Source organism: Biomphalaria glabrata, chromosome 7, assembly GCF_947242115.1.
Source record: "Biomphalaria glabrata chromosome 7, xgBioGlab47.1, whole genome shotgun sequence".
Taxonomy (NCBI): domain Eukaryota; kingdom Metazoa; phylum Mollusca; class Gastropoda; family Planorbidae; genus Biomphalaria; species Biomphalaria glabrata.
Genome location: NC_074717.1, coordinates 30,428,939 through 30,447,970, shown reverse-complemented (window position 1 = coordinate 30,447,970; position 19,032 = coordinate 30,428,939). Strand labels below are relative to the sequence as shown.

General features: G+C 37.7%; 1 protein-coding gene across 1 annotated transcript; it reads right to left on the bottom strand.

Moving 5' to 3' along the window:
- Positions 1 to 11,429: 11,429 nt before the first annotated feature.
- LOC129927131 (adhesive plaque matrix protein-like) lies at positions 11,430 to 17,982 on the bottom strand. Its single transcript, XM_056034356.1, has 2 exons — positions 17,917 to 17,982; positions 11,430 to 13,118 (listed from the first exon to the last, which is right to left on the bottom strand). Exons 1-2 carry the CDS (start codon positions 17,980 to 17,982, stop codon positions 11,430 to 11,432), a joined length of 1,755 nt encoding a protein of 584 aa, XP_055890331.1.
- Positions 17,983 to 19,032: the final 1,050 nt, after the last annotated feature.

The window sequence follows — 19,032 nt, the reverse complement described above, 5'->3', positions numbered from 1 at the left end:
TCCTTTTGTTTTGAAAGAGAACGAATGCTTCTAGCATGTATTTAAGTGGAACATATTTTAAAAAAGGCATTTGATATGTAACATTTCGAGTCAAACAAACACCGTGATGTATCACAGAAATACAGCACTCTGGATAGCACTTAACCAATGAGAAAATCTTCTTTCTAGAGGAATGAGAGATTACAAAACCATTAATTAGATAATAATTTAATAACATCAGTTAGTTCAGGCTTACACCGAACACATCGCCAGAAGTAACAGTTCATTGAATGCAATCATACATTTGAATATTAACAATGTAATAATAATAACGATAATAATAGCAATAATAATAATAGTTATATTTATATGTACCCAGTGGTATCATGTCGTCAGTCGGCTTGTAAACATCCTTTTGTAATAGCAGAGATAGGGTTGTTGTTGTTGTTGCTGTTGATGGCTGTAGATGGCTTCTGACATTCATGTTGAAAATATTGAAACCAGCCTTCCTTTTACGTACCTGTGTTGACCCCTTAAGGGGCCGATTGGAAGTAAAAGTTTAAACACAAATTTTGTCACTTTGTTGTTAGGACAAAAGGAATAGAATCTAGGAAATAGCAAGACAAGAACGACCGTAGCAAGCCACTTTGAATACTGAATATAAAGTTTTCAAACACACACACATACAATATATTTAGTTTATGGATTTTTTTAAAACCCAGACTTGACAATGTAACACTCGTTTATTGTCCTTAATTATTATTTTTCATTTTTTGTTCTATTTTTATAGTGAATAAATATTTTCTCCACAAAGAAAAATTAATTTAAAAAGTATAAAGTAACTGACGATGTCTTATTGAGTGACGCTAATGTTTTCTGAACCAATTCCGTCTTACCATAATCTACCTGAATGTGGTTCTGTGTTGTTTTGTCTTAACAATATTCCGTTATAGGGGACTGTTGACACACATAGGGTAGGAGGGGCAGTGAGACTATAACTAACATAAAACAAGAGTTTAATGGTCAGACTAATCTAAAGACGTTTCAATCTTCTAACAAATGAAGTAGTTTTTATGAAAAGAATCTGGTTAATCGAATCAACCACATATTCAGGTGAAATCTGAAAATACCGAAACATTCTTGCTCGTGTCATTGTTGTAGTAAGATGACAATGATAGCGTCTAGATGAGGTCCTTTTAACCGGTCTCCACTGTGTGAATACTTCCTGATAGCCTGCGTGTCAATAGAAATTAAAATATTAGGAAAATTTGCCTTAATATATTCTGTATCCATAAAATTCCATTTTTACATCAAATAAACTCTGCACTTAGAACTTTGGGCTTTGACTTCATTCCGCTATCCCCTGGATGGTCAATGTGAGTATTGAAGTCTTAGATCTTGTACATCTTAAGAGCATTGACCATTAACTTTTGACTCTTGGTCAGATTTGGTGACTGGACAATTTTCATCCACACTTCAACTGCATGTCTTTGAGAAGGTGATCCATCTCCTGAGTAGCGAGCGACGCTCCCCCCCCCCCTTTATGAATGCGTTCTTAATTTCCCCCACGCTGCAAGCCTCACACTACTTTCACAATGCAATTACTCATCCACTGGCATCAACTTTGTGATCTTTTGAAACATCCTTGGGACTTGCACCTCACCCAGCCCTCTCCTCCAGCCCGTCTCATTCACGTATAGACAGACGTAGCAGGGAGTCTGGGGGCCCCCCTGTTATACATGTGCTAGATGTTGACAATAGAAGACAAATAAGGGAATCAGCTTCTGTGGTTTAGAGATCCCAAGATTTCGATTTGATATCTCCCCCCCCACCCCTTTTCTCCTCCTGACACCCTTTCTTTTTTTGTTGTTCTTCCAATTTGCCAAATTTCCCAGAAATCTAAACACAGTCCCAGCGATGAGAATCTCTATAAAGGAATAAAAGAGATGCAAATCAAAATTTACTAGTCTTTAAAGTCTCAAGTCTCCCTCGAGAAGCGAAAACAAAAACAAATCTTAGATGTTATGTTTAGAGACTGAACCTAAAGTTTGACCCCCCCCCCCCACGCCAAAAAAAAACATTGGAGACTAATTGAGCACTTGGGTTCTTTGGTGTTTGTATCTGTACACTCATCATTCAATCATTGTTCATTTACTGCTAAGTAGGACAACTCAGACACTAACAAACTTTTTTTTAAAAAAGAGTTATTTCCCCCCAACGCGCATGCGCGTGACTTAGACTCACTAACACTTGCGCCAATATGCCGCATTAGATTTATTAATCCTTAGATTTGATGTTGTTTGCTTATCCCACTTTGTGTATTAGGGACTGAAGCTCACCAGGAGCAAGGAAGTTGAGAGTAGATTAGTTCGTTATTTTCGGAAAATGTGGCAGACTATTACTACTATTACATTGTCATGTCTTGACATATAAAGGGCAGAGCGTTGATCAATTATGTAGCACAATTGGCCATTATATAAGAGAATACTATGAAATATTTAACAAGCATTCTTATCATTTAAATCTGTTCTATTATGACGACCCTACCGGGCATTGTTCCTTGTGTCCATATGGTCAGTCCTCCCCTGGTCCCCTTAACACTGAAACATTGAATGATAGTGTGGGGCGGTTTCGCAGCATTACTGCCCTTGAACAGGCAACAAGAATCTTCCCATGTGAGTTAGGGGCCTCGGAGGTGTCTGATTTTAAGTTAATTTTAACTATTGAAACCATGTTGACCATATCAAGGGGTCCAGAGTCAAGAATGTTTGAGAACCACTGTTTTTAATGGCATCAAGCCAATCAATACTTTCCATTTGTTTGTAGATCGAATACATGAAATGGCTGTCTGGTTACAGTTATCCCATCGAGATTTCCAATACTTTAACCAGATGCTTCTCTTTAAAACGTTATGCATGGTACATATCCATCGGGGTAAATTAAAGTCACTCTCACTATACTTTGTTTGGGTATACTGAAAAAAAAACAACTCTCACACCCTTACAATCATACAATATAGTCATTTACACAATCACACAGAGACAATCACTCACATATATTATATATGCACACACATATACGCATAATAAAACCCACCACTTTCATCAGCATACCGACTCCACCCATAGAAGGGCACGACAGGAAGACGAACGGGAGATAACACATGCATCGCCGTCTTAAATATCATCGGGATTGTTTCCCTTGACTTTCTGAAAAATAAAGTATTTCTTTACACGCGCGGAATTTTATTGCAGACGTTTAAAAAAAGGTTATTTACCCTTTGACCTACGACTTACTATGCAACAAATTTTAATATTAAAGCATAAATTTTGTTTGATATAAATTAATATGAACATTAAGCTGACCCTGTTTTATAACAAAGATGAACATTTTATTAGGTTTTTAAAACTTTTCCATAATTACACAGCTCACTTGACCGCGACAGACATGTCTTACTAATTACAAAAGCGTCTAAATTCCGAGAAACAATAACTAAATGCTTTTGTTGGCGCGTGTACCAGCTGACATGCATGAGTTCCTATTATAAATGTTTTTATGTTCAACAATGTGTACCTAGAATTGGGCTAATTAACTCAAAAATGTTCCTGTACATCACTCAGTCATTATCATGTTGTATACAAGTCGTGTGTCCTGCGCCATTGTATACAGGTTGAAAGGTCCAAAGGAACTTTATTACTGTGACCGCTTTTTCTAATTCATTAGAAGAGAAACCTCCACAAGCTAACCGATCAGGACTGGTTTCCGGATGTTAACATGTCATCAAACCAAGATTGAGGCTAAACAGCATTGCAGTTAGCTCATGAGGAATTTAGTGCACTAGATATAAGTTGATTATGATTTCTAGTATGTCTGGTCTGGTGATAACTTTTTCTCCAATGAAACCAATCTCCACCAGTTGACACCGAGAGGTTTCTGGAGTTAGACAGAATCCCAATGTCAAGGACTTCGTTCTTTGGCATGTATAAAACCTGTGTACTTATCTGTGTCTACAACAGAGAACAAGAGACAAATTATGAGTCTGAACAATTCTGAACAATGTTAAAACTTAATTGTTGTGAATTGTCATAAAAGGTTTTGTCTTATGTGCTTTTGGCAATGTCATCTTCTACTAAAAAACAAAGTCACAAATACACATTACAAAAAATTGAAAAGAAAACAAAAACTCTTTAAACCACTGGCCTGGTCATACTATCTTGTTTTCTTCACATCGCTGTCTCCGCCCACCCACTCTTATCCTGGTATTGTTCCCTGAAAGCAAGTCTTGTGCTAAGGTCAAATGGTTTTAGCTTGCGATTTTGACAACAGATAGCGGGTTATCTTGGGGTAGAAGCACTGCACTATATCCTGGGGTAGAAGCACTGCACTATTTCCTGGGGTAGAAGCACTGCACTATATCCTGGGGTAGAAGCACTGCACTATATCCTGGGGTAGAAGCACTGCACTATATCCTGGGGTAGAAGCACTGCACTATTTCCTGGGGTAGAAGCACTGCACTATATCCTGGGGTAGAAGCACTGCACTATATCCTGGGGTAGAAGCACTGCACTATATCCTGGGGTAGAAGCACTGCACTATATCCTGGGGTAGAAGCACTGCACTATATCCTGGGGTAGAAGCACTGCACTATTTCCTGGGGTAGAAGCACTGCACTATATCCTGGGGTAGAAGCACTGCACTATATCCTGGGGTAGAAGCACTGCACTATATCCTGGGGTAGAAGCACTGCACTATATCCTGGGGTAGAAGCACTGCACTATATCCTGGGGTAGAAGCACTGCACTATATCCTGGGGTAGAAGCACTGCACTATATCCTGGGGTAGAAGCACTGCACTATATCCTGGGGTAGAAGCACTGCACTATATCCTGGGGTAGAAGCACTGCACTATATCCTGGGGTAGAAGCACTGCACTATATCCTGGGGTAGAAGCACTGCACTATATCCTGGGGTAGAAGCACTGCACTATATCCTGGGGTAGAAGCACTGCACTATTTCCTGGGGTAGAAGCACTGCACTATTTCTGTCTCTGATCTCTTCCTTCGTGATTCTGTCTTTCTATGTGATACATTGATTCTTTCTGTAGTATCTCATTGCTAGGATCCAGATCTCAAGTTCAGCAATCAGCGTCCAAAATTCGCAAGCATATAAAAATGTGGTCATAAACAGGGAGCGCATGAGTCTGATTTTAGTGTCAAAGGCTGTGCCTTTGTCGTTTCATCCATATTGTTTTTGAGTTTACAAGTGCTTCTGTGGACTTTGCAATTTTGGTCAGTAGTTTAGGTTTGGTTCTTTCACCTGAGATGATAGCTCCGAGGTATTTAAAACTACTGACACTTGTCAGCTTTTCTGATTTCCCTTTAAAGCCCTGTTGGCTCTAGCTCATAATGTACGCTTTTCCATTGTCGACCATGTCATACGCTGTCGAAAACTTTTTTGAAATCAATAAAGATATGAAAAAGATTTTGTTGGTGTTAAAAGTATTTTTTCAGAGCATCCTGAAGTTTTTGGATTTCTTCAGTTGAGCAATGACCCTGACTAAAACCAGATTGTTATTCTGTTATAATTTTGTCTGCTATTTGGTTTTAGCCTATTAATAAAATTTGTAATAGGACTTGGCTGTGATGGCTTATTAGGCTGATGATGCGGTAGCTTTGACGATGACTGATTGGCTCCAGGGTTTCGGCCATTCTCCTGGCTGCTGCCATATCTTGTAAATCTTAAAAACTGCGTTTACCTCAGTTTCACATCCAGCCTGCAGAAGTTCACAAGGAATGTTTTAAATTCCAGCTGCTTTCAAGGCTTTCAGTGCTGATGCTACTCCTGAGCTAAGAAAAGGATACTCATAAATGTTAAATTATACTCTGGATCTCCTGAAATTTTAGAACTTCCTCAATATTCCACATCTTTGAACATCATTTTTGTAGCTAGATGTAAGAAAAATGTTCATTGTATTTAGGATCTGAAACAAAAATTACGTTCAGGACGTACGTAGCAAGTAACAAAAATCTGAATGATCTCCGTCATAACAATCTGTAAGATCTCCGTCATAACAATCTGTAAGATCTCCGTCATAACAATCTGTAAGATCTCATTCACAACAATCTGTAAGATCTCTGTCACAACAATCTGAAAGATCTCCGTCATAATACTCTGTAAGATCTCCTTCACAACAATCTGTAAGATCTCATTCACAACAATCTGTAAGATCTCTATCACAACAATCTGTAAGATCTCCGTCATAACAATCTGTAAGATCTCTATCACAACAATCTGTAAGATCTCATTCACAACAATCTGTAAGATCTCTGTCACAACAATCTGTAAGATCTCCTTCACAACAATCTGTAAGATATCTATCACAACAATCTGTAAGATCTCTGTCACAACAATCTGTAAGATCTCTGTCACAACAATCTGTAAGATCTCTGTCACAACAATCTGTAAGATCTCCTTCACAACAATCTGTAAGATCTCTGTCACAACAATCTGTAAGATCTCCTTCACAACAATCTGTAAGATCTCCTTCACAACAATCTGTAAGATCTCTGTCACAACAATCTGTAAGATCTCATTCACAACAATCTGTAAGATCTCTGTCACAACAATCTGTAAGATCTCTGTCACAACAATCTGTAAGATCTCTATCACAACAATCTGTAAGATCTCTGTCACAACAATCTGTAAGATCTCATTCACAACAATCTGTAAGATCTCTATCACAACAATCTGTAAGATCTCATTCACAACAATCTGTAAGATCTCTGTCACAACAATCTGTAAGATCTCTATCACAACAATCTGTAAGATCTCATTCACAACAATCTGTAAGATCTCTATCACAACAATCTGTAAGATCTCTGTCACAACAATATGTAAGATCTCTGTCACAACAATCTGTAAGATCTCATTCACAACAATCTGTAAGATCTCTGTCACAACAATCTGTAAGATCTCCGTCATAACAATCTGTAAGATCTCTGTCACAACAATCTGTAAGATCTCCTTCACAACAATCTGTAAGATCTCATTCACAACAATCTGTAAGATCTCTATCACAACAATCTGTAAGATCTCTGTCACAACAATCTGTAAGATCTCCATCACAACAATCTGTAAGATCTCTATCACAACAATCTGTAAGATCTCTGTCACAACAATCTGTAAGATCTCTGTCACAACAATCTGTAAGATCTCTGTCACAACAATCTGTAAGATCTCCTTCACAACAATCTGTAAGATCTCTGTCACAACAATCTGTAAGATCTCCTTCACAACAATCTGTAAGATCTCATTCACAACAATCTGTAAGATCTCTATCACAACAATCTGTAAGATCTCTGTCAAAACAATCTGTAAGATCTCCATCACAACAATCTGTAAGATCTCCTTCACAACAATCTGTAAGATCTCATTCACAACAATCTGTAAGATCTCTATAACAACAATCTGTAAGATCTCCGTCATAACAATCTGTAAGAACTCATTCACAACAATCTGTAAGATCTCCGTCATAACAATCTGTAAGATCTCATTCACAACAATCTGTAAGATCTCTATCACAACAACCTGTAAGATCTCCGTCATAACAATCTGTAAGATCTCCTTCACAACAATCTGTAAGATCTCTGTCATAACAATCTGTAAGATCTCATTCACAACAATCTGTAAGATCTCTATCACAACAATCTGTAAGATCTCCGTCATAACAATCTGTAAGATCTCATTCACAACAATCTGTAAGATCTCATTGACAACAATCTGTAAGATCTCTGTCATAACAATCTGTAAGATCTCATTCACAACAATCTGTAAGATCTCTGTCACAACAATCTGTAAGATCTCTGTCATAACAATCTGTAAGATCTCTGTCACAACAATCAGTAAGATCTCCTTTACAACAATCTGTAAGATCTCTGTCACAACAATCTGTAAGATCTCTGTCACAACAATCTGTAAGATCTCTATCACAACAATCTGTAAGATCTCATTCACAACAATCTGTAAGATCTCTATCACAACAATCTGTAAGATCTCTGTCACAACAATCTGTAAGATCTCTGTCACAACAATCTGTAAGATCTCATTCACAACAATCTGTAAGATCTCTGTCACAACAATCTGTAAGATCTCTGTCACAACAATCTGTAATATCTCATTCACAACAATCTGTAAGATCTCTGTCAAAACAATCTGTAAGATCTCTGTCACAACAATCTGTAAGATCTCATTCACAACAATCTGTAAGATCTCTGTCACAACAATCTGTAAGATCTCTGTCACAACAATCTGTAAGATCTCTGTCACAACAATCTGTAAGATCTCATTGACAACAATCAGTAAGATCTCTGTCATAACAATCTGTAAGATCTCATTCACAACAATCTGTAAGATCTCTGTCACAACAATCTGTAAGATCTCTGTCATAACAATCTGTAAGATCTCTGTCACAACAATCAGTAAGATCTCCTTTACAACAATCTGTAAGATCTCTGTCACAACAATCTGTAAGATCTCTGTCACAACAATCTGTAAGATCTCTATCACAACAATCTGTAAGATCTCATTCACAACAATCTGTAAGATCTCTATCACAACAATCTGTAAGATCTCTGTCACAACAATCTGTAAGATCTCTGTCACAACAATCTGTAAGATCTCATTCACAACAATCTGTAAGATCTCTGTCACAACTATCTGTAAATCTCTGTCACAACAATCTGTAATATCTCATTCACAACAATCTGTAAGATCTCTGTCACAACAATCTGTAAGATCTCTGTCACAACAATCTGTAAGATCTCATTCACAACAATCTGTAAGATCTCTGTCACAACAATCTGTAAGATCTCTGTCACAACAATCTGTAAGATCTCTGTCACAACAATCTGTAAGATCTCTGTCACAACAATCTGTAAGATCTCTGTCATAACAATCTGTAAGATCTCTGTCACAACAATCTGTAAGATCTCTGTCACAACAATCTGTAAGATCTCATTCACAACAATCTGTAAGATCTCCGTCATGTCACTTTTACTGTTTTTTTTTATTCCGTAGCTCACAAATAAAAAATTACAACTTTCTGGAACTGCCAACCTTGCGTGAAGAGGTAACCCCAGACCAGCTCACAGAGTGACTTTGATGAAGACGTAACCCCAGACCAGCTCACATAGTGACTTTGATGAAGACGTAACCCCAGACCAGCTCACAGAGTGACTTTGATGAAGACCGAAACATGAAAACCCTCAAACAGGAAGAGTAAAGTATTTTATGTTGTAAAAGTCTCTTCTGCAGCCTACTCATGGGGGGCAATCACTCAGAGTGATTCAATATTCATTCATGTTTCATTCTATCCAAAGGCTTGAGGGGGGAAAAGTGCTTGACCAACGTATTACTATTTTATTTATATATTGATTGCTGCACTCTCGAACGATAGGTTACATATTTTTGCATCAGGGCATTTTGTAGGCATTATGAAGTTACAAAACTTCGGACTCGAAGACAAACTTTATTATTATAAACTTACAACTTACAACCTCGACTATTGACTCCTTTCCGCCCCCGCCCCCGTTACTCTCCAGAGTGCAGGAAATCGGCAAATAAAAACAAAAAAGCAAAACAAAATTGGCTTGGTTGCTACTTAAGTCTCAGCTATGACACGATTGGTTTGAGTTCACTTCCAATTTCTTTTTATTTTTTTGTTGGTGCACTTTTTAGCGCTGCAGCGTCAACTTTTCTCATTCTTAAGGAGCTTATTTTGTTTTTATTTAGTTGGCAACATGGAAGTTTAATTGAGCACAATCAACAATGTTTACATTATTGTAATTAAAAAAAAAAGCCAATATGTCAAAGCGTACAAAATGTAAAACAGTCACCAAGGAACATGGGTCTGGATCTTTTATATAAACTATATACTTCAATCTTTATGTCAGCTACAGTATTTCGATCTGTAGGTCTTTATGTTATGGTCTTTTTGTTAACTATGGTATCTCCATCTTTATTTAAATCATGTCACTAGCAACTTTAAGTTAACTACGGCAGAGGTTCTCGAATGTTTTTGACCCAAGGACCCTTTAGATAGTCAAAACTTGCCCACGGACCCCTAAAGTAAAAGGCTACACAAATAAATACTATATCGGTAACAAATGTAAATCAAACCACATTTTTTGTGCTGTATGCTGTATTAAGATAATAACTTTGGTTTAAAATAAAATTAAAAAAACAAATCAGTGACTTGAGTGAGGTAGATGAGATTTTATAAGTATATTTATGTCAGGCTCAACGAGCACAAATTTTAGTCTTTTTTTTTTATATTTGTGATGAGGTTCAACGAATCCACGTTATACCAAAGCAGTCAACAACTTCTGTACAATGACCCATAAAGCAGGATATAAATTTAGAAAATGTTTTGTCATCATAATTTGTGGTATCCTTTTTCAAACATTGGTTTTAGTTCTTCGTGTGTTGATATTTCAATAAGCTGCTCCTGCGTTAGTATTTAGTGCAACCTGAGTTTGTCCACGTGCAACAGAGTTCAACACCCAGTCGGGAATATCCAAGTGAAGCATGTCTTCAAATCTTTGGTTTAGGTCTTCATAGAAAAGTAAGTACTAGACGGCAGTGAGGGGGCGGATGTTGTCCTATATTTTAACGAATCAATGTTTCTTTTTAGATCTCTATAAAATGAACATTTATTACTATCTAAAGATTCAATAAATAATGACCCAAGTCTGTGTGTCTGTTTTTAAAGTGTAACTTTTGATAAAAAACTGAAATAAAACAAAATCTTCATCGCTTTCAACTGTGTCCAAGATAAAAATATTTCAACACTAACTTTAATTCCTCACCAACTTTTCTGTCCATTCAACACACAGACCCACACAGACATACATAGACCACACATAGACCACACATAGACCACACATAGACCACACATAGTGTTTTACAAGCGTAGCTTGTACCTACAGATGTCTTTTTTAAAAAAGCAGCACGCAGAAGAACAGAGTTAGATAACCAGCTAACCAGTGGCTAAATGGTTATATTTTGATGTCGCTGACAAAATAAGATGATACGACGAGTTTCTGGGTGGTGGTGGGGGGTGGGGTGCGTGGACGTTATCGAACTGCTGGGATGGTCAGTAGTGAAGAGTGAAGGTAAAAAAAAGATCTTATGAAGGGGAGAAAGATTCCTCGCTTCGTCTACGGGAAACTTTTGCAAGTGAGTAGTGACTTAAGACTGGATTGGGCTGCTCGCTGACGTCGACACCGCTTCCAGAGACAGTGGCTGATAGCAGTAAGCTGGAGGTAGAGTTATGGGTTGGTGGTCAGCTGATAAACCAAGAAGTGCGGACATGTTTTACCGCGGAATGTTTACATAAAGCACGTCGAGGAAAAAAGAAATGGCTGGTGGAGTTAGAACATCAAGTCTTCACCCTCACTCCCAAGGTGTTTTTGGTGGGAAATAATCCATTGGATAGAATCGTTGTCTTAGTCTATTGGGGTATGATGGGATATGGTTGGGTATGGTGGGATATGATGGGATATGGTGGGATATGATGGGATATGGTGGGGTATGATGGGATATGATGGGATATGGTGGGGTATGATGGGATATGATGGTATATGATGGGATATGGTGGGGTATGATGGGATATGATGGGATATGATGGGATATGGTGGGGTATGATGGGATATGATGGGATATGATGGGGTATGATGGGATATGATGGGATATGATGGGGTATGGTGGGATATGATGGGATATGATGGGGTATGGTGGGGTATGATGGAATATGGTGGGATATGATGGGATATGATGGGGTATGGTGGGATATGATGGCATATGGTGGGATATGATGGGATATGGTGGGGTATGATGGAATATGGTGGGATATGATGGGATATGGTGGGGTATGATGGAGTATGGTGGGATATGATGGGATATGATGGGATATGATGGGATATGGTGGGGTATGATGGGATATGATGGGATATGATGGGATATGGTGGGGTATGGTGGGGTATGATGGAATATGGTGGGATATGATGGGATATGATGGGATATGATGGGATATGGTGGGGTATGATGGGATATGATGGGATATGATGGGGTATGGTGGGATATGATGGGATATGGTGGGGTATGATGGGCTATGATGGGATATGATGGAATATGATGGGATATGATAGAATATGGTGGGGTATGATGGGATATGGTGGGGTATGATGGGCTATGATGGGATATGATGGAATATGATGGGATATGATAGAATATGGTGGGGTATGATGGGATATGGTGGGGTATGATGGGATATGATAGGATATGATGGAATATGATGGAATATGATGGGATATGGTGGGGTATGATGGAATATGATGGAATATGATGGGATATGGTGGGGTATGATGGGATATGATGGGATATGATTGGATATGGTGGGATATGATGGGATATGGTGGGGTATGATGGGATATGATGGAATATGATGGAATATGATGGGATATGGTGGGGTATGATGGGATATGATGGAATATGATGGGATATGGTGGGGTATGATGGGATATGATGGAATATGATGGAATATGGTGGAATATGATGGGATATGGTGGGGTATGATGGGATATGATGGAATATGATGGAATATGATGGGATATGATGAGATATGATGGGATATGATGGGATATGATGGAATATGATGGGATATGGTGGGGTATGATGGGATATGATGGAATATGATGGAATATGATGGGATATGGTGAGGTATGATGGGGTATGATGGGATATGATGGAATATGATGGAATATGATGGGATATGGTGGGGTATGATGGGATATGATGGAATATGATGGAATATGATGGGATATGGTGGGGTATGATGGGATATGATGGGATATGATTGGATATGGTGGGATATGATATGATATGATGGGATATGGTGGGATATGATGGGATATGATGAGTATGATGGGATATGATGGAATATGGTGGGATATGGTGGGATATGATGGGATATGATTGGATATGGTGGGATATGATGGGATATGATGGGATATGATGGGATATGGTGGGATATGATGGGATATGATGAGATATGATGGGATATGATGGGATATGAACTACACACTAACTTACCTAAGTTATCTCACCGTCTTTCAACTACAACTGTTAAAATAAACACTTGAAAAAAAAACTCGTTGGCCGCACAATGGAAAACTCTAGATTGACAGTTATAATTGTTCAAAGTAAAAAAAAAAATAATAATCTGGGTAGAGAACTAGAAAATATTTATCTTGAACGGCAATTTGCCTTCGGGTATTTCCGCATGTAGGCATTATTCCATAGAATTGTATATTATACCTAGACTGGAAACCGGAAACAAATTCTTATCCGCAATTGATCGATTCACATACCTATATATATAGACTTATATGTACGTAACTCTTTTTCAAGGGAAGTCGCCCCAATTAATCTTTTCTGTCTTAGAAAAGTTATGATCTTTATTTTTCAAAGTTTAGAAATAATACAAAAATCATTTCTCGGATTTTCTTTGGAATTGGCTATTAATCACATAACTATATATTGACGTTAATATATGAAACAAAGCCATTTCCTGTTAGTTTCCATTGAGATAATGTTACAAAAATTCTAGATCGAAATAATTCATGTCTGTTGATTTTAATCATCCTATATTAAATAGATTGATTAGCTATCTTTCTAGATTATGTATCTAAAAATTGCAAAATAATAATTATGAGACGAGTGTACTATTATTTTTGATGTTCAATAACTAGATTTAGATTTAAAAATTACATTATATGTTACATAGGTTAGGGTTGAAAAAAAAAACTGTACTCCTTAAAACTACTTTACAGGCTACTCTACAACCCCTTGTTTCAACTTTTAAAAAGAATTGCACGACTTTTTTTTGTAGTTTTACAAGATCTCCATGTCCAGTCTAGATACAATATATATATATATATATAAGTCTATGCATTATTCATAGAAGAGTTCAAAAAATGAACATTGCTGAAAATTTTATGCATCGTCTTCTAAGTCTCAATCTAAAGGCCTGTCATTTGAATAGTATAAAGTAGATCTATACATTCGCTGAACAAGGAATAGTATAAAGTAGATCTATACATTCGCTGAACAAGGAATAGTATAAAGTAGATCTATACATTCGCTGAACATGAATTCTTTCTCATGGGAAAAAGAAAAGGGGGGGGGGAGATTTTGGGCGGGGGGTTTTAATATAGATTAGTGGTATTATCCTTTTTTAAAATAAGTGTTTTAATGCTTGACCTTGTCCTGCCTGTGGTTTGTTTTGTTACTTCATTAGATCTATAATGTAGCCTGCCGTGTCCTACTGAACACTAAAGGTTCCTAGAGTTATTCGAGAGGCTCGTAGGTGACGAGTACTTGTGCACTTAGTTACACCTTTTAACCAACACACTCCGTTACAGATGAACTCATATGAACCCGGCCGTTAGGTCCATTCTTAATGCTCCTTCATGTTCAGTCCATTTTAGGGCGCCCTCACATTACACCTCCACGCCCTTAATGCAGTCGTGTTTTAGTTTGAGATCTTTTAGAAATGTGTGCGACAAACACATTCCACTATAAATTTAAAAAAATATTAATGACTAAAAATGATTGAGTGGGTTATTACGTGCTATGTTTTATAGAAAGAAAACTTGGGGCATGGGCCAGGGCCGGATTTAAGTAATCGGAGGCCCCATGCTAAGTGAATTTGGTGGCCCCAAATAAAATAGAAAAAAAAATAATAAGATAACACAATTTCGGTTGTTTGGTTAAAACAAACAATGCTGACAAGTTACGACATGTAATAAAGAAACACTTTGCATTCTCTCCCCTTTTCTTTTGCATTTGGATGCATCAGACTTGAAATAACGTTTTGACATATTCACCAATAGACAAGGTTCTTCTAATGAACAAGTAGATATTAGCACAATGTACTCACGATGGATATATATACTTAAAACTCATACGCTTTGGTAGTAGACAGAGCTCTCTGCTAGATCTTTATATTTCATTTGATCACAACAATGGCAAAGTTTGATGATCTATGATTGATGATTGATAACACGTGACAATGTCTGATGATGTAAGTCTGATGTCAGGAGTGACAATGTCTGATGTTGTAAGTCTGATGTCAGGAGTGACAATGTCTGATGTTGGAAATCTGATGTCAGGAGTGACAATGTCTGATGTTGGAAATCTGATGTAACACGTTACAATGTCTGATGTTGTAAGTCTGATGTCAGGAGTGACAATGATTGTTTGTATAAACTGATGTCACGCGTAACAATTAATTTTTTTTTATAATAATGATGTCACGAGTGACAATGATTTTTGGTATAATACTAATGTCACATGTGACAATGATTGTTTGTATAATACTGATGTAACGCATGAGTCGTGACAATGTTTGTTACTGTAAGACTGATGACACGTATCTCCACCAAATATTATTGAGTCACTATAAAAGAACAAGAGTGGACTGTAAAATGGACAAAGTAGGGGCGATACCAACGCTCCCTCCTACAACATGTTTACAGTCAAAGTATCCCAGTACTCAACGAATCTTCGAACTGCTCTTGGATGTACTTTGTTTACGGCGCACACCAGCTGAGCTACTAGGTGGAACAGTTAGACAAGACGCAATCAAGGGAAGTAACCCTACTCCGCAACAAAGGGAAAGAATTAACAATTTAACAACTTTTTTGTTCCCAGGTGTTATCGTGACCTTCTACAAGGAAATAGAGGATCGCTTTAGATCTGTGTGCCTCGGCCTGTTCAGGTACAAGCAAAACATATAAGGCTTAAAATACTGCGTTGAAGCATCCATTATTTTGTACATGTGTCAGATAATCATGAATAGGAAATCATGCGCCCAATGGAAAATGCAAGATCTTTGCAAGTAGTTACTATATTATCTATACAGGCCCGGCCTTACGGCACTGCAACCAATGCAGCCGCAGTGGGCAACGCACATTTATAGGCACCGCGCTAACTCTAGTTTTGAATTATTAAATTAAACCATTTGAACTTAGAACAGCGTTTCTACGATCTCCTGATTTTCAATGAGCTCCTGCAAGTCTCCTGAAATTATTCAGATATCCAGAAAACTCATAAAAATGTTCTGAAAAAATAGACAAAATTGTCATTTGGGGTGTCATTCAATATGGAAAACGCCAATGCTACTCACGAGTGAAAAAAAAAAGGCATTGTCAGCTTTCATTTAATAAAGATGTAGCTTTAATTAAAGAGCGAATCTTAACCAAAACAGGAAGTTCCAATCCAATAGTTACTGGCATACAAATATAGATCTAAATCTATCTCGATCTCTTTAAAAAAAAATTAAAAAAAAAAGATATTTTGCTAGACGATAGTAAATCACTTAAAGGCAGATCTGAATGTTTATCGGCTTTTTGCTGGAAAACTACCGTCTATTGTAGATGGCTCGTCAAGTTAACTTGACCTTGTCTTTTCATTTAGTAAAATATAAATAAAATGCAAAGACGAATTTACTTTCTAACAAAACTCTTAATTTTCACTTCTATAATCCTATCCCTACCCAAACTGGGCCCCTTGCAATCCGTTTCGCTTAGGGCCTCGCAATGTCTAGGACCGGCCCTGTATCTATAGTATTCAGCTACTTATTTTGTTTACTGTTGGTTTCCCGTTGTAACATATTGGTATTCATGTACTTTTGCACACTAGCGCGTCAATGCAACACCGCTTGAGTTTACATCATATAAGGAGTTTGTAATAGTCTTCCTTTGTAGACACATGCCCACTTCATTCTATAGCATAATTGTTCTACATGGTGTCAGAGTAAAACTTCGAAGCTCTCCAGACAAAGGTTTTTATTAATCTTATATTGGTATCAAGAGTTTAAGATTCCAACAGAAGGTGAACCCAATGGAACAGCAGGTACTTGCGGAAATGCCCGAAGACAAACAGTCCGTTCAAGATAAATATTCTCTAGTTTTATGGTCAAATTTAAATTTATTTCTTTTTAGACTTTAGACAATTATTACGTTCAAACTAGAGTTTCCCCAGTGTGACCAACAAGCTAGTCATGTTTTTCACAACTGTATACACTAACTGTCAATTTACTAGGAAAATAGTTCAGAGTCTATCGAGACCCGTGTGCAGGCAGGTAGCACCCAGGTTTTGACATGTAGAGTCCACCCAGTTTCCATGAAGATACGAGTTGAATAGAAGTATTGAAAAAAATGTTCAAAAAGTTAGGTTCATTGTATATTTTTTTATAACCTTTAACACACGTTAATAAACAAAGACACACTATGTAACTTTACACTAGTTTCCAATAGAACCAATTGTCTGTTTTCAAAAAGAATAACTAGTATTTATCGTTCAAATATCTTCTTTATGTGGACGGAATATCGAGGATAAACAAGTATTTTTGCAAATACTACAAGCATAAGGCTTTGTGAGGGATACATTTCTTGAAATCTATTAAGAATGTGTTTATACTCACCACAGTTCAAGTGAATCACTCTCTCTGACTCTTTCAAAAAATATGTTTTAATCGCTTTTCTACAGTAATGAATTCTGTTCTCTCTCTCTCTCTCTTTCCCCATCTCTCTCTCTCTCTCTCTGTCCTCTCTGTCTCTTTGTCTCTTTCTGTCTCTCTCTCTCTCTCTCTTTGTCTCTTTCTGTCTCTCTCCCTCTCATTTCTTTCACGTTTTTTTTTTATCTCTTTTTATTTCTTCTTAGTATAATTATCTCTCTTTTAATATTATTTTCTACTTTTATATAATATATAATATCTCTCTCTCTCTCTCTCTCTCTCTCTCTCATGATTCAAATACTATTCTCCCTATCTGGCCCATTAGTTCTTTCTTTTACTTTCTCTTTCTTTCCTTCTCACTGTTCTTTTCCTTCCTTCCATCTTCAGCTTCGACGTCTCCCTTTTCACAAACAAATCCCCAGCCATCGTAACCGTACCCACCATGTGGTACACCTCCTGACACCCCAGTGCGCCGGTGCTGACACCCTTTTGCCACGGCGATACCGGGACGGCAGGGCCGCCGCTTGTCGCGCGCACCATCCACGATAGCATCGGTCTGCTCAGCCAAACCGGAAGTTTAGGCATGGAGATTGTCTGCCCCTGCCCTGTCCCGGGCAGTAAAGAAAACGACATACAAAAAATACAAAATATACCCCAGCTCCAGCGTCGTCCCGCAGACGCATTCACCCCATCTCGACATCTACATCAGTTTTATTCCTTTCCTCAGTAATTGTAAGTCAATAATAATAGATGTAACTCGTACTCCACCTTTCCCCCTGCCTCCTTTTATTTTTTTTTCTTTCCTTTCTCCATCTCTTCCAAATGTTGAGCTATCAAATGACGTATGCTTGGGTCTTATCGATGGCGGTAATCGCCCCTGCTAATCGCTCCATTTCAATATCTCCAGAGCGGCACTTTTTGAGGCACTGCAGGAGAGGAAGTGACGGAACTCGAGATAAGAACATGGCGTCCGGAGCAAAGCAGTAAGCAGGAGACAACAACTATCTGCAGAATCGAGGTATCGCTAACTTGATTTTTTATATCCTAAGGGCAATACGAAAGTTGTACGAAAAGAAAGAAAATAATGTACAAAAAAAAAAGAAAAAAAAATGTAATAGTCACTAGTGAAGTGGGGAACTCTTGTATCTATAGCGTGGGAAGTCAGGAACAGTTGGTTGCCTTTTTGGTTCAATCATCACATCGTAGTTAACGCCCTTGTTCTTGCCCTTTGCAACTTTTCTCTTTCACATGTCACTGTTTATATTTATGTCATTGGAATAACCCAAATTATAACAACTGTACCCTGGGAGAAATAGTCTATACTACTATACACTTACTTGGTCCGGCAGGGTTACATATATGCATGTTTCTCGTATTTTCTATACTATACACATAATAGTTGATTTAGTATATAGTATATACCAGCGATGCCCAAACTACGGCCCCCGGGCCAGATCAGGCCCGCGACGTGCTTCT

Coding starts and splice junctions, on each gene's coding strand:
- LOC129927131 (XM_056034356.1), bottom strand. CDS start 17,982: ATGGCTGGGGATTTGTTTGTGAAAAGGGAGACGTCGAAGCTGAAGATG. Junction 13,119..17,916: donor TGGAAGGAAGGAAAAGAACA/GTGAGAAGGAAA, acceptor TAGGTAAGTTAG/TGTGTAGTTCATATCCCATC.